Consider the following 21,552-nt stretch of genomic DNA (forward strand, 5'->3'; position numbering starts at 1 on the left):
ATAATTATTTGACCCGTATCAGAAGGTGGATTCAGAACAGATAAGAGACAGTAAAATGTGAATTATGATGTAACTTTGCCTGAAATGTTCCACAGTATGGCATTAAAGGTATCCATCTCCACAACACTAGGCCGCCTCAGCCGCCTGCAGGCTCCAGAAAGCAGCCGCTCGCCTTTTAACTGGAAAGAAGCGGAGGGACCTTAGTATACTGTATAAAAGAAGTGTGACGTCACCCACAGTGTTCAGCGTCGCTCAAATGAGGCTCAAGATGTTCACGGCTACAGGAGCCACTCTGGAGCCAGGATTTATGTTATGAACAGGATTTTTTTTTTTTTTTTTTCTACGGACAAAATAAAGAAAAAAAAAATCAAGATCATGTGTCGCAGGTTAATACAAACGTTTAAGACCAAAACGACGAGGCTCACAGCAGCAGTTACAGACAGAGGAGCCACAAGATCCTAATGTAAGTCAACTGGAGCCAGAGTCAGAAGGAGCCGAAGAGCCTCCTGGAGAACTTCCTATGAACTTGTCCACTAGCTCTGTCCAATCATACATACAGTTTATAAGAGGGACCACATCACTCCTGTTCTTAAATCCCTGCAGCCAGAGGAGATGGGACCTTCTCTGTGTTTGGACCAGGACTTTGGAACACTTTGCCTTTGCACATCAGAAGTGCACAGTCACTGGAGCACTTTAAATCTTTGCTCAAAACGCACCTTCTCTTCTTAGCATTTGTCCAGAAGAGGCACCTCGGCACCTCGCTGCTATTATTATATTTCTACTTGACTTATTGTATGTTTTATTTCAGTGTAGATGTTCTTCAGCGCTTTGAGAAGCCTCACATGATGAAACACAAATACATTTGATTTGAAATTTGATTTGAAATGACACGTCAGATCTGAGGAGTGTGTAGTTTTAGCAATAAAACACCTGTAACTGAATGTTAGATATGTTTAATGCCATAGTGTGGAACAGTCAAGGTAAAGCAAGAACATCGTCATGGAGACCAGCAGGTGGCAAACAAGTCTCCACCGGAACAGTCACATAGTGCACAAAACTCCAACGGGCTGCATTCACGTTCTACAATTTGATGCTAATTTGATGATAATAATTCCTATAATAATGAAGAACTCTCTGTCAGATTCAGTGTGTTTGGAAGAAATCTTCAAACTTCAGAGCCACAAATGTTGAACCTTCTCATTATCTGTTTGGGATGAGCTCCACAAACTTGCGACACAGATTAGAGTCTTTGCATACTGATGGAGAAGATGTTGAACTCTTTGTCCGTTTTTGTTTCATGGATTTTGCGGATAGGCTCAGGAATTACAGAGATATGAACCATAAACCAGGTCAACAAATGTGTGATCTGACAGTTCCACAGCAAAATCCACGTGAGCGCCGTGACCTGCCTCAGCTCGGGTTCATCCACAGGGAGTCTGCTGAGTGTGCTCATGTCACGTGAACGCAACCTTTTGGAGTCAGATTTGATTACATACAAAGCTCTTAAAGGTGCGCTGTGTCACTTTTCGCTTGTGGTTTGGTCTGTCACCTGCTTGTTTCTATGGAGATGTTACTGTTCTGTTCTTCGGAATGTTCCACAGTGTGACATTAAACGGCTGCATTCAAGTATTCAGCACGTATTCAATCACAAGTGGGTTTATAGCTCAAAAACACCCGGTCTGGTTTGGTCTCCATGAAGATAGAAAGGTTTAATGCCATACTGTGGAGCAAAATTTATCTGAAGTCTAAAGTCAAAACTCTATTTAGGACAAAGCAATAACATCTTCATAATGAAAAGCATCCAGAAAAGTTACACAATGCACCTTGAAACTGCAGGATGACAACTACAACATCATTAAAGTAACAAACACATCATCATTTTACACATGTTATATGAAGATCTGAACCTTGCTAAAACATAAAAGGCGACTGAATCTTTGTGAAGGGACGGAGATCATTCTTTTCCATAATCAGATATTGCACTACAACAATACAACACTTTATTTATCTACCGTATTTTCTGCACTATAGGGCGCACTTAAAATCCTTTAATTTCATCCAAAAATGAGTGCGTGCCTTATAATCCAGAGCGTCTTATCTATGAATTTATTGGTTTGTCTTAGTACGACTTTAGTAAAGTACAAAGCCGCTCCACTTGCAGCGTTACAGCTCCCGTAGTCAGGAGCATCAGGAGTAATACAGACTGTGATTCCTTTTAATATCAAAATGCTCCTGTCCAGAGACACGCTCACAACACCCACTTTAAACTCAAGGCTGTTCTAAAGTGAAAGTGTGAGCTGTGTGGGAGCAGTGGATGAGAGAAGGAGAACACACATTCACCAAGACAGAGAGACAGCGCCGAGCCACTTACGCCACAATCTGCCAACGGATCGTGGACGCCCGGGTTAAGGATCAGGATCAACTGTGATCCGAGCTTCACCAAGACCAGAATCATCACTGAACTGAACTCCAGGGAACAGTAACCACACTGACTTGGAGAATGACAGAGGGATGTGGACGTGTGGACGCAGGAATCACCCAACTGTTTCAACTATTATGACTTATTGTGACTACACGAACAATTCAGCGTCTCAGACAATTTTATTTATTTTTTTTACGTTACAATTGAACAAAGTTGAGAGTTACTGTGAACACGTTAAGTAAAGTTTGATGACTTATCTAACTGTTGTGTTTGGTTTAATGCGCCTTATAGTCCGGTGCGGTTTACCATATTTTACAGATGATTAGTCGCTCTGGGTTATAAGACGCACTGTCATTAAATGGTCTTTTTTCGAACTTCTTTCACAAATAAACCGCACCGGACTTTAAAGGAAACCCAACAGTGTGATGGGTGAGTGGTTTTGTTTGTTTGTTCGTTCACGGTGACTCTGGGCTTTGTTCAGTTGTGGCGTGTAGGGAGGGTGTTGTCTGTCGCTGTATTGTCGGCGTGTTCACAGTGACTCAGTTGTTCAGTCGTGTCTAGAAGTGGCACATCGGTTCGTTCCTCCGTTCCATTCCTCGTCGGTGTGGAGTGATGAGTGTGTCTGTGGGTGTTTTTCGCTGTGCGGTCACTGTCTGCTCCGTGTGTGTCTGTGTGTTCGGCTTTGTAGTTTACTAAAGTCGTGCTGGGACACCCGAGTGGATACGTGTACAGGGCGCTCTGGATTGCGGGGCACGCGGTTGTTTTTTGATGCGGTTATAGGCTTAAGACCGCGGCTAATCGCCCAGAAAATACGGTATATGTGAAAAAAATTCAAAAATAGACCATTCAGTGACAGTGCACCTTATAATCCAGAGCGTCTAATAGTGCAGAAAATACGGTAATTGAGACACTGCAACTGATTCAACATTCATAGATGTGTGATGTTAACTACAGGCACTGCTCTGTCTGAAGTTTTTTTACTCAAGTTAAACTTAAATCTGAGCTTTGTTTTGTTTGTTTTCCTCTCACCATTTTGTTGAAAATCAAATATTTTTGCATGAGTTTTCAGAAAAAAATCTTAACAGGCTGGGTTTGCTAATGTGCGTAATCGTGTCACCATGGTAACTGCTGAACATTCCTCCATAGACATACATGCAAACCCCCCTACAAAGTATCAATATATCCTAAAACCAGCCGTCTCCAGTCCTGCAGCCGCTCCAACACAGTGTATACAAAAACATGAAACAGTAAGATTCTTATTGCATTCCTAAGTGTGTGAGGCTACAACCCAAATGGCACAACACAATAAATAAAAAACAACACAACATTCTAGTCTTCTGTACAACAAAATGGCTGCTACTTTCCCCCACACTGGACCCTGAGTACAGTCCACCAATAGTCCGTGCTTTCTTGGCAGTCCCAGTTTTCAACGCTCTTCAGGTTAAAAGGTAAAAACACGTGGTTAACAGTCTGTAAACTTCCAACATGTTAGTGTGCTTCTTAGTGGACAAAAATGAGTGATTGTGGCGCGTGGTTTAATATCGAAAAGTTCTCAAAATGGCGACCAGGTCAGTTCACTTCCATCGCTACAAAAAAAGTTTTTTTTTTTTTTCTTTTTTTTCTTTTTTCTTCTTGCTTCGTCGTAGAAGTCCTTTGTTTTGCCTCTGCGTTTCCAGAGACAAAAATGTGTGTTTAAAAAAAGTGCTCCGGAAAAAGGGGAGGGGGCAGTCCTTCTCCCAGGCTACGGGGGGCGCTATGAGGACAAAATGGCGGCCAGCAGGAAGAGGGCGGAGCTTATGATGAGCGAGTGGGCGGAGGCTCTGTGGGAGGAGTTGAAGTCGTGGCGGGAGGGTTCGGGAGGCTCGTGACTGGTGCCGTCTGGAACGAGACACACAAAATCATTCAAATCTAAATCTGATATCTGATCTTTTTTATTTATTTACAAAATCATCATTTTTTTGTCCTTCTGATTTCATATGTTTTTCTTTTTTTTTTTTCTTCTTGCAATTCTCTACATTACTTTAAAAATAATCTTGATTTTATTCTTGTTTTTTTTTTTTTTTTTTTTTTTTTCTGGAGTTTGTGCCAAGAGAGAAACAATCATACACACACACACACACACACACACACACGCACACACGCGCACACACGCGCACACACACACACGCACGCACACACACACACGCACACACACACACACACACACGCACACACACACACACACACGCACACACACACACACAGACACACACACAAAAAAAGCCCAAAAAAGAAAAGCCCATTTCTCAAAAGAGAGCGGGAAGACATAGTTTAAAAAAATTCTAAAAAAATTCTAAAATGATGTGGTTGCTTCTGTACATTGATGATGAAACTTAACATTCTGTGCATAGTAAATATAATTTTAACCAAATGTCTCTTTTTTTCTTGTATTGTACTGTATTATGGTGATTGTAGATTTTTAATTTTTTTTTTTTTGGGAATAATAATAATAAAATTTGACCATGGCATCAGGATGAATTGTCTTAGTTTGGCTTTTAATATTTCAACTTGTCAAATACTGTCAACTGAATCTTAATTTTCGAAGTATATATTTAGGGCCAGGGCTTTGTAATGCACATAGGACACGTCTAAGCCGAGACAAAAGACGGCCACCTACACAACACACCATCACAGTATATCTTTCCCAAAACATGCTACATGTTTTTGTTCAATAATATTTCAAAACTGTCTAACCCCCGACTTTCTATGAAATCAGTTTGACCTTTTCTTATTGTAAAGGTAAAGACAGACTCTGACCTCTGGGCTCCAGGTAGTTGCTCTGGTCACTCTCCACCTCCGGCACCGAGCCCGAGCTGCGCACACAGTTATCTGCAACAGACGGAGAGCGAGAGCAGGAGGAAGAGGAGGGAGAGGAGGGAGAGGAGGGAGAGGAGGGAGAGGAGGGAGAGAGGTTAGATGTTGGGGACACTTGTACTTGTCACTATTAAAGCACCTATTCTACAAAAATAGAATTGTTGTCCAGTTTTAGTTTCTTTATTGGTGATACATGTAGGATTCAGTAGTATCGAGTTGTCATTTTGGTCATTTTGGTACAAATGTGGAAAAAACTCTCTGCTCTAGTGTGATGTGCAGCTCTTCACACGAGGGGCCACAGCTGTGGAGTTTTGTTGTCATGACGTTTACGGCCACGTCAGCTCCACTGGACACCACAGTCTTCTAACACTGAAGTCAGAACCTGATTTCAAAACCTTATCTCCTCCATGAAGATATTCCACAGTAAAGTATAAATGAATGTATCTTGTATTTCATAAATGAGTGGTGAAAATAAAAAGTTTTCATCTTAAAAAAACAAAATAAAAAAAACATAGAATGTGACATTTGTATGTGTGTGTTACCTGTGTGTCTGACAAAGACTTTGAGGCGGAGGCAGCTGCGTCTCCGGGTCTCGTCGGTCATGGGAGCTGAGGACACAAACAAACATCACTCATGAGCATCAGAGCTGCTGTTTAACACGCAGCTCCACACGCCTCCACAAGAGGGCAGCACAGCCTGGACGCACTGTCACCCAAACTCTCACAAACTCTCTATGTTTTATTGATTCTATAGAACTGTGGTGTTATGTCCTCCACCCTGCCTCTGTCAGGGGCCTCTGTCAGGGGCCTCTGTCAGGATGGACCCGTGTCAGGATGGACCCGTGTCAGGATGGGCCCGTCTCCATGGCGACAAGTCACATATTTTCACACACGCTTCACACACAGAGCATGATCTGGCAGCCACAAGTGTGGATGAGCAGGACCACATGGAAACCACATGGAAGTCAACTAAGCCAGGACTAAACCAGGTCTAAACCAGCACCAAAACAGGTCTAAACCAGGTCTAAACCAGCACCAAAACAGGTTTAAGCCAGGACTAAACCAGGACTAAACCAGGACTAAACAGGACTAAGACAGGACTAAAAGGTAAGACAGGACTAAACCAGGTCTAAGCAAACAGGACTAAAAATTAAAAGGACTAAAACAGGTCTAAGCCAGGACTAAAAATTTAAATCAGGTAAAATCTAGGACTGATCAAGATGAGGAATGCATCAGCACAAAACCAAGACTAAACCAGGTTCAATTCGGGACCTAATCAATTATAAACCCAATCTAAGTCCAGACCACATTATTACTACACCAGGACTGAATAAGATACAAATTACACCAGGGATGAACCAGAGCAAAACCAGGATAAACCAGGTCTAAACCTGAGGCCTGCACTGTACTGTACTGTACTATACTGTACTATACTGTACTATACTGTACTATACTGTACTATACTGTACTATACTGTACTATACTGTACTGTAACACTAGACAGATAAATCTCTATGGTATCATGCTCTGAACTCAAAACCTGATCTGGACCAGGTCAAGTTTCTAAAAAGATTTTGAAAAATGACAGAATGTGAGGGAAAAAAGTTCATTTGTGGACCATGAATCATTAGTTCCGTAGCTGACTTCATTACATTTTCATATAGTTGTGGCTATTGGAAATCTCTGTACGATCAGTGCTCCTCAAAACTAAACATCCATCCCATAATAAGAGTCTGACTCCACACTGTAGATATGACGTGCGTCTGATGAGTGTGTGTGTGTGTGTGTGTGTGTGAACATGAGACGGGTGTGTGTGTAGTCCCTCTCACTGTCTCAGAGTTTGATTGGTTTTAGATCCCTCAGATTAAGATGGCTTCCCTGGGCTCAGCAGAAACAACACGCTCCGTCATGTGTGTGACCTCTGACCTCTGACCTGTCCGGCCTGACTCTCTGCAGACCTGGAGCTGGAGGAGGAGTTTCATGATTTTAAATAAAAACTTCTTATTCATTCTTCTCTAAGTCCGTTAAAATGTCTGATTCCACCTAAAGTCAAAAAGTCGCACTTTCAAATTCTAATTTTAAAGGCAGTCTGTGATTTCTGTGAATCCTTAGAACTCCATTTTCTAAAATTCTGAAATGACCTCAGTGGGTTTCTTTAAAGTTCCTATGTGACACTGTTTTCTGATCTGTGTTCTAATGTTGTGTTGGAGTTGTGGAATGGAGTTGTGTTTTGTTTCATTCACACATATTTAACACACAACCCCTGAATATATAGGTTACTTGAATTTCCCTCTCAAACAAAAAACACAAAATTGCTCAAGTGTTTTTTAAATTGCACACATGCACCTTCACTAGAATCAGTTAGATGATTTCAGCTCTGGAGTTGCCAATCTCTACTGAACTAAAGATAAAAGCAGTTGTTGAACTTGAAAACTACTACTTCATGACATCACAAGGTGGAGCAGAGCATTTGGAGCTTTGGTGATGTGGACAGACTAATAATAAAGGGTTATTAATCAAACATGTGTGAATGAAACAAAACACAACTCCAGGTGTGTTTTGGAGGAGGGAACAACATTATAACATGGCTTGAAGCTCACAAGAGTCCATTTTGCTGTCTGAGTGCTGTTTTGTTTTGGAGTTCATGTTTGTGGTGGGTGTCTGGAGGAGCCTGCAGTGTGTGAGTGTGTGTGTGTGTATGTGTGTGTGTGTGTGTGTGTGTGTGTGTGTGTGTGTGTGTGTGTGTGTGTGTGTGTAATGTTCTGTGTGTTACTATGAGACCTATATTTACAGTGAATGACACAGGACTGGGGCGGGCTGGCGTGGGAGTGACTCTGTGCAGCTGAGAAAACAGGGCTTATGTTGTCTGCCTCAGTGTTTGTGAGATCACACAGTAGTGATAGTATTACACCATATATGTGCAACCAGTACACATGTGTATGTATGTATGTATGTACACATGTGTATGGAGAAGGACTTTCATACACACTCCAGTCAGATAAAACATGAAGGAGTCTCACTTATGTATGTGTGTATGTATGTATGTATGTATGTAGTATGTGTGTGCATGTATGTATGTATGTAGTATGCATGTGTGTATGTATGTATATATGTGTGTGTATGTATGTGTGTATGTATGTATGTGTGTGTGTGTGTATGTATGTACAGTATGTGTATGTATGTATATGTGTATGTGTGTGCATGTATGTATGTAGTATGTGTGTGTGTATGTATGTATGTATGTATGTGTATGTATGTATGTATGTGTATGTGTGTATGTATGTTTGTGTGTGTGTATGTGTGTGTGTATGTACAATAGAATTAAAATAAATAAGGAATAAAATCTAGCTAAAACCAAACCTAAAAATGAGTTTTAAGAAGTGATTTAAAAGATGATCGTGTTGGTATGAGTCTTATCTCCTCAGGCAGGTCGTTCCAAAGCCGAGGGCCCGGACTGAAAATACTCCACCACCTTTATCTGGAGCCTGGACTTTAGAGCAGCCACAGGGACCTGCCTGAGGACCTGCAGCTGCGGAAGGATCGGACGGGGTTAAACGTTCTGTAACTCGGTGCAAGACCTAAATGAGCTGTAAAAGTGATCAGTAAAATGTTCAGATCGATTCTAAAACACACAGGCAGACCAGCTGGAGGCGGGAGATGGATTTGGAGTGGAGGCCGGAAGAGGAGGGAGCTGCAGTCATCTAGACGGGAGAAGATGAACGAGTGGATGACTTTTTCAAGATCAAGGTGGAAGAAGATATGACTGATTTTACTAATTGTGCAGAGGTGGAGAAAACAGGATTGGGTGACATTTTGTGTGAGTGTATGTATGTGTGTATGTGTGTGTATATATGTGTGCATGTGTGTATGTATGTGTGTATGTGTGTGTGTATATATGTGTGCATGTGTGTATGTATGTGTGTATGTGTGCAGGTGATGTTTGTAACTGAATATACTCCATGTAGAACTGTGATGTTTACACCAAACAGTGGAAGGTCACAGGCAAAGAGAGAACAGATCAGCAGGTGGCGCCATCTTCCAAAAACTAAGTATGTAGTGCAACTTTAATTAAAGGACTAAAATGGATCTGAAAAAAGGAAACTTTTCTGGTTGGGGGGGTCCATCAAATGCTTTTCTCCATGAAGATGTTATTTCTTCTTCTGGAATGTTTCACAGTATGGCATTAAACCTTTCTATCTCCTTGCTAAGAATTAAAAAGAAAAAAATCTGTCCATCAAACATCTAAATCCAGTGTACACAAATAATAACCCAGGTCTGAACCAGGACTCCACCATGTTAACTGCATTTCAGAGGTAATGTCAGCACTCTTATCTGCTTCCTCTTCATCCACGTGTCACTGTGATTGGTTACATCCACCTGTCACTCACTCAGAGCCTGACTGACGCTGACCAATAGGAGGAGAGAGCGAGGAAAAGCTTAAAGAGGACATTTCTGGACAAAAGAAGCTGCTCTGTGAAATGTCCAAAGACTACGAGACGTTACTCCTGTGAGCTCTGCTGTGACTCCGCTCTGGGAGTCATGGATTCAGTCTGTGGTGTCTGTCTTCTCCCTTAGGTGCTCCTATCTGGCTGCACTCTTGGGTGCTGTGGGCGTCTGGTCTGTTTATTGAAGAGGGACTGCAGGAGAACAAGGCTGTGACAGATGACTGGAGGGAAGGGTTTGGCCTGGAGCAGAGCGGCTGAACCCAGGGTTTAGACTTTTAAAGAGTTTGAAAGCTCCATGATCAGCTGTGTGGTGACTCTGTGTTGCCTAAAGAGCAGATTTTTGGACTTTATACATTTTATAATAAAAACATTCAGCAGAATAATAAAATAATGACGTTGTGGGCGTTAGTTAGCAGATAACTCAGTCTCCTTCATGTCTAAAGGTGTATGGGGAAAAGAATGAGAAATCTTATTTCCAAAACGCAGCAGAGTTTACAGCTTTGCCTGGAATGTTCCACAGTATAGCATTAAAACTTTTAATCTATATAGAGACTAGCACAAGACGTCACCAGGCCAAATCACAGGTCAGATCTGTGGAGAGGTGACCCCGCTCACAGTCAGAATGTTTTCAAGGTATTTTTGAACTATTAAAATGTGTAGTTGAATGAATGAAGGAGTTTACTGTGGAACATTCCAGGCAAAGCAATATGATCTCCACGGAGACAAACACACCAGACCTCCCTCCTGATCATAAAGTATACTGAAGGTGCTCCATGTAGTACTGATGATGTCATTTGATAATAAAAGGAAAATTCAACCCATGATGATTATGTAAAGGTGCTGTCCAGGACTGTGCCAGGACTAGACTCTGATAAGAGCCTGAATCAGACCAGGACCAGGACTCAAAACAGGCTTTAGTCAAGAGTCAACCCAGACTAAAAGCAGGGCTTACTCAGAGCTCCACCAGAACTACACCAGGTCTAAACCCAAACAAAAGCAGGACTACAAAGGGATCTGATTTCAGTCCCGGTTGTAATATCAACATTTGGCTGAGTGATGGTGGTTTGGCAGGACAGCTCATGTTGTGGAGATGTTAGACCCTGTGATAAACACTGATGTGGAGCCAACAAAACATGAGGCAGGTCCACAGATGAGACGGGATCACACTCTTATCAGGAGGTCAGGGAGATGTGGAGTTTGGGTGTGTGCCGTAACTATTCTGACATCATCTTTAACTCCTTGGACAGTGTTGCCAGATGGATCTCACTTTTTCCTGCCCGACGGGCACCAAGATCCTCCCCAAACGACCAACCCTAAACCCAAACTAAGTCTGTAGTTGAAAGAACATATTTGATCAGTGGTCAAAATAAATCAAAGGAAAAGTGTGCACTGTTCACACAGAAGCGGCACACGTTCTGTGTGTGTGTGTGTGTGTGCGTGCGTGTGTGTGTGTATATGCATGTGTGCATGTGTGCGTGTGTGTATGTGTGTGTATGCGTGTGTATGTGTGTGTGTGTATGCATGTGTGTGTGTGTGTGTGGAGACACTGTGGTGCTTCGTCTCATCACACATATTGAGCTGAAAATGTAAACTTGCCTCTTTGTAAATTATGTTTATTTGACACGACTAAAATCCCACCAAAAAATACACACCCTTCATATATATATATATATATATATTTATATGTGTATATAAAATTTTTCTCTCTGTTTTTTTTTCTCTCCGGGGGAACAGGTGTAGCCCAGGTGAGCGGAAATCTGCCCAATTTGGCAACACTGTCCCTGGAATCCATGTTTGTCCTGGTGTGAACCCTGCGACTGACCAGATCCTGGAACTAAAAGGTGCTCTATCACACATGACTCAGAGCTTTGGACATGGACTGTTTAAATAAGGCTAAAAGCAATATTTATTTATTTGAACAGAGCCCCTCGAGATGAAGCGTCTCTGTTTCACGGGGGTCCTAACAGCTGCTAGCTATTAGCAAACACACTTGGAAGCAACATTAATTAAGTTCTAAAAGCGAAGAGCTGAACGCTGTGATAATGTTTCATGTGAGATGTGCAGCAGCACTGACTCTTCTTCATGTCTGCTTTAAAACTAGAGCTGCACAATGACTCTGGGATCATTTAATACACTTTAAAGGTAACAATATTTAGGGTCTAAAATGTTGTCTGCAAACAAAAAAACATGCCCTGCGATTTCTGAAATATAAAAATGTTGTGAAATGAATGGGACTCTTGTATTGAATTATACAAATATGCACTGTGACATCAGACTAAATCCTGATTTGACAATGGCACAAATACTTGAGTACTGCAGTTGAATGGAGCGGTGTAGTACTCACAGATGTAGTAGTATTCTCTGCCCGGGCGGAACTCGAAGCCCAGTGAGAAGGGGGTGAAGAGCTGAAACTTCTCAGAGAACTTGAGGGGCCCGTTGGGGGACAGGGGCCGGTTGCACTCCCAGCGTTTGAAGCCTTTGCCCGTGTGGTCGCAGGACGTGTACCCGTCGTAGTTGACCATGTAGAGGATGTAGCGCTCGGCGCGTTCTGTGGCCATGGGGCTCAGGTAGTGAGGGCAGAAGATGTCCATGTAATCATTTATGCACACGTCGATGTGGTAGTCCCCGCGATAGAACCTGCAACCACACACACACACACACACACAAGACTTAACATGGACAGAACCAAGAGGACAGCTCCCCCCACACCACGACTGTGGACACATCCTGAGACAAACCCCACACACACAAAACCCACTTCAGAGCCCAAAAGTGTCCAGTGTCCACAGTCACACAGTGTCCGTGTCCACAGTCTCACAGTGTCCACGTCCACCGTGTCCACAGTCCACAGTGTCCCACAGTGTCCACAGTGTCCATGTCCACAGTCACACAGTGTCCGTGTCCACAGTCCCACAGTGTCCATGTCCAGCTCGCCTCTGCTCCTCAGGGTGTGGGTGATTGACAGCTCTGCGGGGGGAGGAAGTGCCTTAAGGGGCGGGCTCAGGATGTCGGGGTGTGAGCGTTTGACCCCTGTTAGACATAATACAAGCACAGAGGCATGAGGAGCCGAGCCAGAGGAGCCAGAGGAGCAAACAGGAGCAGCGACAGGAGCAGCGACAGGAGCAGCGACAGGAGCAGCGACAGGAGCAGCGACAGGAGCAAAAACAGAGGAGCAGAGCCAGAGGGGCAGACGGAGGACCCTGAGGGGCTGAGGGCTCCAGTTTCACGTTTAACCCTGATAATGGAGGGTGAGGAGGAGGCAATATGGCACAAGCTACTCCCACACATATGGTCCCTAATGAGGTCACGTATGTCCACAAAGATCTGCCATTGTTCTTCAACTATTTATAAAACGGAGAGGGCTGGGGTAAAAGAGGAGCTAAGGAACTGTCTACTGGAATCCTGTAGTCTTGTAGTGTTGACAAGAATTGGAAATAGACTTGTACTGGACCAGACAAAAGGAGTTACCTACTCAAACTAACACTCACACTTTCAATCAGTGCCATTCGAAACAAACAAAAAGCCAGATTTCCTCCTTCAAAGTGTTCATCTGCTCCAAACAGTCTTCTACACAGACGACTGGCTGGAGATCACTGATCATTAGAGCTGAATTCTGGCACAGTCTTCAGTTGTGTTATTCACAAAGACAAAAGGTAACACACATGTACAACTCAACCCCCCCATGTCACCACAGAAAATAGTCAGATTATTGCAGTGGACTGTGATAAGAATAATGGTGTTTATTTTATTTTTTGGAGGGGAGTTAGTCCAGATGCCCTGCAGATGTGTCCAGCTGCTGTCTGACCTGCATTACTCTGTTGGACATGTGATCCGAGTGAGACCTCCTCACACAGATCTTGTTCAGGGCGCTCCACCAGAGCCGCCAGAATCACTTCAGTCACACACAAAGAGAATTCCCTTAAGCCTGGAGTCCACTGGACTATTTTTTGTCTTAAGCCCAATTTATGGTTGTGCGTCGAATCATCTGCGTCTCCTTGAACCTCATCAGCAGAGCATCTGCATCGACCAATGTGCACCTCTGAAATGTTCTAACTACATGTCAAACCGATGCAGAGAGCAAGGGAAGCGACGCAGAGACTAAGGGCTGTGATTGGTCCTCTCTTAATCCTCCTCCTAAGATGAAACTAGTAGAACGTCTGACCGAAGACGCGAGGAAATATGATCACCTCTACAATTCCTTTTCCAAAAGCTACAAAGACACATAAATGTCAAGTAATTCAATGATGGAGATCGTCAAAAACCTCGGTGTGGACTCGGCCGAATGTAGAAACCAGAAGGTAAACACAACACTCCACCAACGAGCTCATGTGATTTAGTGACTCAGCGCCCCCTAGTGTTGTGGTCATGAATTACTTTGCAGCACATAAACCTCGACACAGATCTACAAATCAAAAACGATGGTGACAAGGCGACCGCGGCAGTGTGTGTTTAGTCAACACAGAACTACAATTCAGCCGTTAGAGAATGATCAGACTACACAACGTGTAAGGCAGCGCACACTGTGTGATGCTTCTCAGACTCTAGGCTCTGTGTGTAATGTCACAGAATTTTGTTAAAGATGCAAGATTTGTTGTATATGGACAGAGTACCCTTCAGTTGTGTGCATAGCCTTTGTATGCGTGTGTACCTTTTGGTTGTGTGCCTACAGTTTGGTTGTGTGTGTACTCTTTAGTTGTGTGTGTACTCTTCAGTTGTATGTGTACCCTTTAGTTGTGTGTGTACTCTTCTTTAGTTGTGTGTGTACCCTTTAGTTGTGTGTGTACCCTTTAGTTGTATGTGTACTCTTTAGTTGTGTGTGTACCCTTTAGTTGTGTGTACTCTTCAGTTGGACCCTTTGGTTGTGTGTGCACAGAGCGTGGGAAAGCGGGTGCTCCTCAGGGTGACCCCGTCTGCCCCACGCCGCCGCCACAGGCCTCAGCTCCTGCGCTGCACAGGCCTCAGCTCCTCGGTCAGAGTGTTGGGTTTCACTCGCTCTCATGCACCGTCCAGAGCTGGATTTAGCCTCAGGCCCACACCGTTTAACTGAGACTAATCCAAACACAGAGGAGAAGTCACACTCTCCCTATCCTCTCCTTCACACTACATCATTTGGCGTTTTGGTTGTTTGGGAGAACTTTGAAGTACTTCAGAAATGTGAGATTTGCAAGTTGCGTCCATATAATTTTTTTTATTTTATTTTATTATTTTTTTTAGATAAAACATAACAGAGCATTTTAAAAGTCATGAGGTAAACGAGTGAAAGTGAAAGACATTTGAGAAACTCTATTCAAATATAAATGTACCAAACTGAATATTTACTACATCATTATGTTCCAGATAAGTTGGAGAGTCACGATAAGTGATTGAGAACAGCTCCTGATCCTCCTGAGTCCAGACCTCCTGCTGTGGGTGAAGTGCTCAGTCTTTGGAGTTGTAAATCTTGTGTCCACTCATGACTTTTCAAAGTGTTCTGGCCGTTTAGAGCCTCATTAGTGCAGGTGCCACCCGCCCCCTGCTGCCCCTGCCGCCCCTGTTTACTCTTTCCACTGTGAGTGTACAAGTGACAAAAACTCAACTGATAATAGGATTGATTCATTATTTGACCATTTGTGTTTGTGCATAATCCTGTGATAAAACCCTGTCTGCATTTTTTCAAGGTTGGTTCCAATTTCAGAAACTTACAGCAGTTTATATTTATATAACAAATGTATAACAATAAATGTTTAATCCTGACAATTACTCTAAGAATTACTCTAACTGCTTGGACCACTACCACGTACTTGAGTATTAAGTAAAATTACTCTTACTTGAGTACAATTGTTGGCTACTCTGCCACCTTTGAAAAACTTCATGTAATGTATGGCAAAAAGAGAAATTCAATTTGTCAATTGGATAAAAGTTTATTAGGTTGAATAGGTTTAGCGGTTTGGGTGCTGTGGATTCTACCAGGACGACTGAGGGATTTTACACTTTCATGTTGTGTCATTTTAAAACAGCTTCATTTTTCTTCCATGGTTTGTTGTGTGTTTATTTAGCACTGATCTGAAAAAGAAAATCACTTGTGCACTTACTGCTCACTAAAACTGCACTTCAGAGCCTCAATGGCCTCTCAAGTACTGCAGTACTTCTTTGATTTTTGAGTATTCTGAATAGTGCAAACTGCAAACTGTACCAGAGTACTTAAGCAAAGTATTCTGAACAAGCATTATTGGAACATGTACTTAGTTACTTCCTGACACTACCTTCCCCCTTGTCTCGTGTCCATGGAGGGGGCAGAGAGCACGGTCACACCCCCTCTCCCCCTCAGCCTCCTCGGCCCCTCCACCACACGCTGCAGCTGTGAAGGGCCCACAATGAACCATTAGCAAATAAATGCCCCCTAATCCAGGGGCCATTTGTCCCTGGATTAGAGCTCGGTGATTGGCTGTTGAAAGCTCTTATCAGTGAAAGAGACGGGCTGGGGTCTAATCCCCCGCTCACAGAGAGGGCGGCGCTGTTTGCTTTCTCTAACCCCCCCGTCCCCACCCCCCCTCCTCCAGACTGAGGGTCAAACGCCCGAGCAGGACACACTCTCATACCCACTTTGAGTCCAATTTCAGTCTACACATGCCACTACACAGATGGTGGTCAGTTACTATGGCAACACAAACAAAACAAACTACAGACAAACGGCAAGAAAAACTACATTTGATATGTTATCAATGTTTTACAAGTCTTGAAAGTGTTACTCTATTTTACATGAATCCAAAGTACTGCAGATACTCAATACTCAATACACAAATGATCATTTTAAAGCTGCTTTTTAGACAATCATTTTGTCATTTTCAACACAAATGAAAGTATTTGTTTAATACACCATGTGGTCTGACACTAGCTCTGATAAAACTCAAAAAGAAAACTGTTCAGGAAAGTTACTGCTGTTTAAATGATGTAATACATGAAATAAGGTCAAAAGTATTTGCCAAGATGTTAAAATGGAAAAGAAACTAACTTCCATCTTTTAAAACAACAAACATTTCTCACTGAAATGACTTTTTCTCTTGTCCTAGTTGCTCTGGTGTTCAGAGCCGGTCCTGGGCCTGGGGGCTGGGAGTCTCCTCCACAGGCGGGAGGGCATCTGAGGAAACGTAGAATCATCAAGACTCTGTAACGCGACACTGATACTGACACATGCCACTCATGTGAAGTGTTCCCAGCTCACTGTGTCACTGTGCAAATACTGCTGTTTATTTAAGAATATGAATCCAAACGCAATATCTCCCTGGCCAGCCTTCAGAAAAGAGTAAAACCTGCTTTTGTGTGTAACAAATAAACACAGAGTGAAACACAATGAGCCAAACGGCACAACAGAAAAAGTGTGTGTTCCGTGAGAGGCTCATCTTTGACTCTCACACACACCGTTAGCAGAGGCCCTTGTGAGCTCGTTCTAATCACTGCCTAAGTTATAGTGGAGCCAGTCACGGGGTCAGGACAGCAGCAGCACGGGGCCCCTCACCCCCTCACCCCCCCTCACGGCTCCAACACGACGGGCCCTTTAAGAGACACACAGAGTAAAGAGATGGTGTCGTAAACCTGAAGATGCTTCCTCTGGTTGTTAAAGACGACGGCTCAAAGAATTGTGACAAATGAGGAAACCACTGGCCAATCACAGAAGACTTTAGTCAGCCTCCATACACGCCCATTCAAAGAGAAGTGTGTCTCCTGCACGTCACAGGAGACCACAGACGGACACGCTGCTGCTGCTGCTGCTGCTGCTGCTGGCAAACGAGCAGAAGAGCTGCTTGTAAATGTCCTTGTGGTTTTTCATTTCACTTCTAAAGAGAGGATATTTATAACTGAAAAACTGAATGAACCTCTCACATGACTGGACACTTTTGACAGAATAAAAAAAAATAAAGGAAGTCAAACACAAACAGTTTTATATTTAATGTAAGGACAATATCGCAAAAAAAACAACATGGCACAAGTTTTATAGATTGTGGACAGATGCTTCTGTTGTGAGTTTTCTTCCTCTGATACGATACAAATACCAACATTTTTACATTACCAACATTTTAAAACATTAGTCCTGTTATAGTCCTGGTGTAGTCCTGGTTTAGTCCTGATTTAGTCCTGATTTAGTCCTGGTTTAGTCCTGGTTTAGTCCTGGTTTAGTCCTGGTTTAGTCCTGGTTTAGTCCTGGTTTTAGTCCTGGTTTAGTCCTGGTTTAGTCCTGGTTTAGTCCTGGTTTAGTCCTGGTTTAGTCCTGGTTTAGTCCTGGTTTAGTACAGTTGAGTATGTGTATGCGTGCAGTAGTCCAAGTGCCGTACATCAGCATAAACGAGAGAACATTCTTGTCTAAAAAGGCTCCGCAGATTCCCAGACGTCCCGCTTAGTGCTCAGTGCGAGGAGACATTTAAAGGCCCGTGGACACAGCGTGTTTGTCGGACAAGTCATAGTCTCATGTGGGGATCGTCCAGTCAGCACCTGGACCAGACGGACGGGACAGAGGACAGAGGAGAGAGGACAGAGGAGAGAGGACAGAGGACAGAGGAGAGAGACAGAGAGACAGAGGACAGAGGACAGAGGACAGAGACAGAGAGAGAGAGGAGACAGAGGAGAGAGGACAGAGGAGAGAGGAGAGAGGACAGAGGACAGAGGAGAGAGGACAGAGGAGAGAGGACAGAGGAGAGAGGACAGAGGAGAGAGGACAGAGGAGAGAGGAGAGAGGAGAGAGAGACAGAGGACAGAGGACAGAGGAGAGAGGACAGAGGAGAGAGGACAGAGGAGAGAGGACAGAGGAGAGAGGAGAGAGGACAGAGGAGAGAGGACAGAGGACAGAGGAGAGAGGACAGAGGACAGAGGGGTGGACCGCAGCATGAGCGTGTGGGTTGTGGGCTGTTTGTGAAAGCCTCTGGGGAAATTGGATCTGAAGCACATCAGACATGTGCAGAGCCAAGAGCAAAACCTCAGAACACGTCTCCACAGAGTCGAGCAGCGACGACCGCTCACTGACTTATGAAGGAAGCTTTCAAATCAACTATACAAAGGATTAGGGTGAAGAAAAAAAAAAAAAAGTTTCCTTGTCAACCATGATTTTTTGTTTTGTTTTGTTTTGTTTGTTAAATTTCTATTTTGTCTCAGTAAAACAAATCATTAATTTTGTGAACATAAAATACGTGTTTAAATAAATATTTCTTATTTAAACACATTTTTATATTTGCAGTTAAGTATACTGCAATAACTCTGGGGACAATTTACAGACAAATTCAAACGTAACCCATTATTGTGTTAATATTATTGTCACAAAATGGCGGTCGTTATAATGAACAGTGTTGTAAAAATAAAGTCCATTTTTCATCTCCTGCTGTATAAATGAAACTGTTTCAAGTGCTATAACATTTATTGAAAGTTGATGACATTAAACACACATAACTCTCTTAAATCATACAGAGTGTTTTTATGCCTGATGCCCTTCCTGACCTGGTCCATTTATCGCAGCTGGATGACTTTTTACGGCTGGACGTCTGACTTCCACACGGGGAATTGAACCCGCGACCTCTCTCTCCACAGGCAGGGGAAGTGCCCACTAACGATGAGACTTTCTGAAAACCTCTGAGGCCTACGACACCGATTTGACACTTGTGTTTATGATGTTTGGGAATCACAATCACCAGAAATATGTGTCTTTCCTCAGTACACGGACATGATGTCACTGTTCACTATTAATTTAAAAAACAGTAAATAGTGATCAGTGTTGGGGAGGTGACTTTTAAAATGTAATCCCCTACAGATTACAGATTACATACCCCAAAATGTAGTTTGTAAGGTAATCCAATAAATTACTTAAAGTGAGTAACGTGATCTGAATACTTTGGATTACTTGATATTGTCATGCTTTTTAAAACTACAGTTTAGTCCTGGTTTAGTCTTGGTTTAGTCCTGGTTTTAGTCCTGGTTTAGTCCTAGTTTTGTCCTGGTTTTAGTCCTGGTTTTAGTCCTGGTTTTAGTCCTGGTTTTAGTCCTGGTTTTAGTCCTGGTTTTAGTCTTGGTTTAGTTCTGCTTTTAGTCCTGGTTTTAGTCCTGCTTTTAGTCCTAGTTTAGTTCTAGTTTAGTCCTAGTTTTAGTTTTGGTTTTAATCCTGGTTCAGTCCTGGTTTAGCCCAAAATGTAAAAACAGGAAAATACCGTCATGTAATCCATTTATTTCAACAAAGTAACTGTAATCCAATTACCACTCATTGAAACAGTAACTGTAACTGAATACAGATACTCATAATTTGTACTCTGATTACATAACTCTGGTACATGTAATCTGTTACTCCCCAACACTAATAGTGATACGGGTTTTTCAAAATGACTGGGCCTGATCTGGGGCCTGTCCTGCTCCCTGCAGCTCCTCACCGTCAGGCGGCTGTTTACTGTGAGTAAACTCCAGTGAGACGTGTTTAAGGACTCGGCGGTGGTCTGGTTTACAGGCGTCAGTGAACGCCGCGTGAGGCCTTCACGGTGACCGGACGGTGTTAAACTTGTGCGCGTCCATCATTAGGACACTGACCAAACAGCCCGAGGAATGAGCCGTCTGTGACCTCTGACCCCGCTCAGGTTCACTGGGACAAACTAGGCACAACATTCTGTTACTGACTTTTAAATCTTTTTATGGTCAAGATTTTGTCAAATTATTAGAGGTTTTTTGTCAAGTTACTCAGCAAAGTGTGAGCATGAACCTGCAGAAGTCTAGAATACTTTTTGATTGTCTGAAAAAAAAAAAATAAATAAATAAAAAAAAACAACTCCTCATTATTATTATTCATCATTATTCACCATGAGGAGTTCATAAGAATGCTAACAGAGCACTTCCTGTTTGACAAACAATAACATCAGAACATTGATCTCGTTTTGACTAAGAACTGTTCAAGTAAATTTGTGATAGGGCCAGACGCATTTACATTTTTTACATTTTACATTTTTAAAAAGATTTTATTAAAATCAAATGTCAATTAAATAATGATTTAACTATGATGTATAATTTAATTACGTATATTTTTCATTGGAGATCCCCACCATTTTCTTCTCTTCTATTTGATTTTGTTTTTATGAATTCCAGAAGCGTGCGTGGGTTTCGTTACAATAGTCGATCAGAAAAAAAGCTCTTATTAAATGTGTTTAGTTTTCATCAGCACAAAAATGTTTACAGGATTTGATCTCAAAAAACAGAAAATATTGAATCCATTCTTTACCCTCCTGATTGTGAGCCGAAGCAGATGTGAGCCGATCAAAGTGCGGCCGCTCCGACCCAGATGTGGGATGATCACACGACGCGGCCCGCAGCCCCGCCCACCACCCATCACGACCTTTGACCCCGCCCCCCTGCGAGCGAGCCGATCCGTTTACTGCACCCAAGGGAGCCAGCACTCACCCGCTAAACGCCAACTGGACTGCATCAGCCCACACCCGCGCGCACGGAAGGCCACGGTCCAGTCTGAGCCGAGGGACGACGGGATTCAACTGGAGCACGGAAACAACAGCACAGCTTTTCTACAAGACTCACAATATGAAAATATAGAGGAAATGAAACCATCAAATGTATTTAGTGAGAAAATGTACTGTTTACTCAAACTAAAAAACATTTTCAAACATATTTACAAAAAAGAAAAAAAAAAAAAGCAATGAAATCATATACAGGGTGTCCCAAAGAATGTCAAAAAAATCATTTTGCAGGTTAACAATTTGGGCAATTCTTCTTGAAATAACCCCAGATTTTCACAGAATGCATAGAAACAGATCAAGATTTTATACTGAATGTTTTATTTTTGTTGTGTTTTCAGGTTGAGCCGTTCACTCGTCATTTTGTG

The 21,552-nt window shown here is 42.7% G+C and overlaps 1 protein-coding gene across 1 annotated transcript in view; it reads right to left on the minus strand.

Annotated features, from left to right (window-relative positions):
* Positions 1–916: 916 nt before the first annotated feature.
* Positions 917–21,552, minus strand: part of LOC110159933 (ephrin-A5b-like) — a 116,856-nt gene continuing 96,220 nt past the window's right edge. Inside the window, exons 2-5 of the mRNA XM_020924531.2 lie at positions 12,064–12,356; positions 5,818–5,883; positions 5,219–5,290; positions 917–4,300 (exon numbers count right to left, since the gene is read on the minus strand). Coding sequence (XP_020780190.2) covers positions 4,176–4,300; positions 5,219–5,290; positions 5,818–5,883; positions 12,064–12,356 — 556 coding nt within the window. The 3' untranslated portion in view covers positions 917–4,175. The remainder of the gene's footprint in view (positions 4,301–5,218; positions 5,291–5,817; positions 5,884–12,063; positions 12,357–21,552) is intronic.

Source organism: Boleophthalmus pectinirostris, unplaced genomic scaffold (assembly GCF_026225935.1).
Source record: "Boleophthalmus pectinirostris isolate CB_2022bp ecotype Guang Dong unplaced genomic scaffold, ASM2622593v1 HiC_scaffold_18, whole genome shotgun sequence".
Classification (NCBI taxonomy): Eukaryota; Metazoa; Chordata; class Actinopteri; order Gobiiformes; family Gobiidae; genus Boleophthalmus; species Boleophthalmus pectinirostris.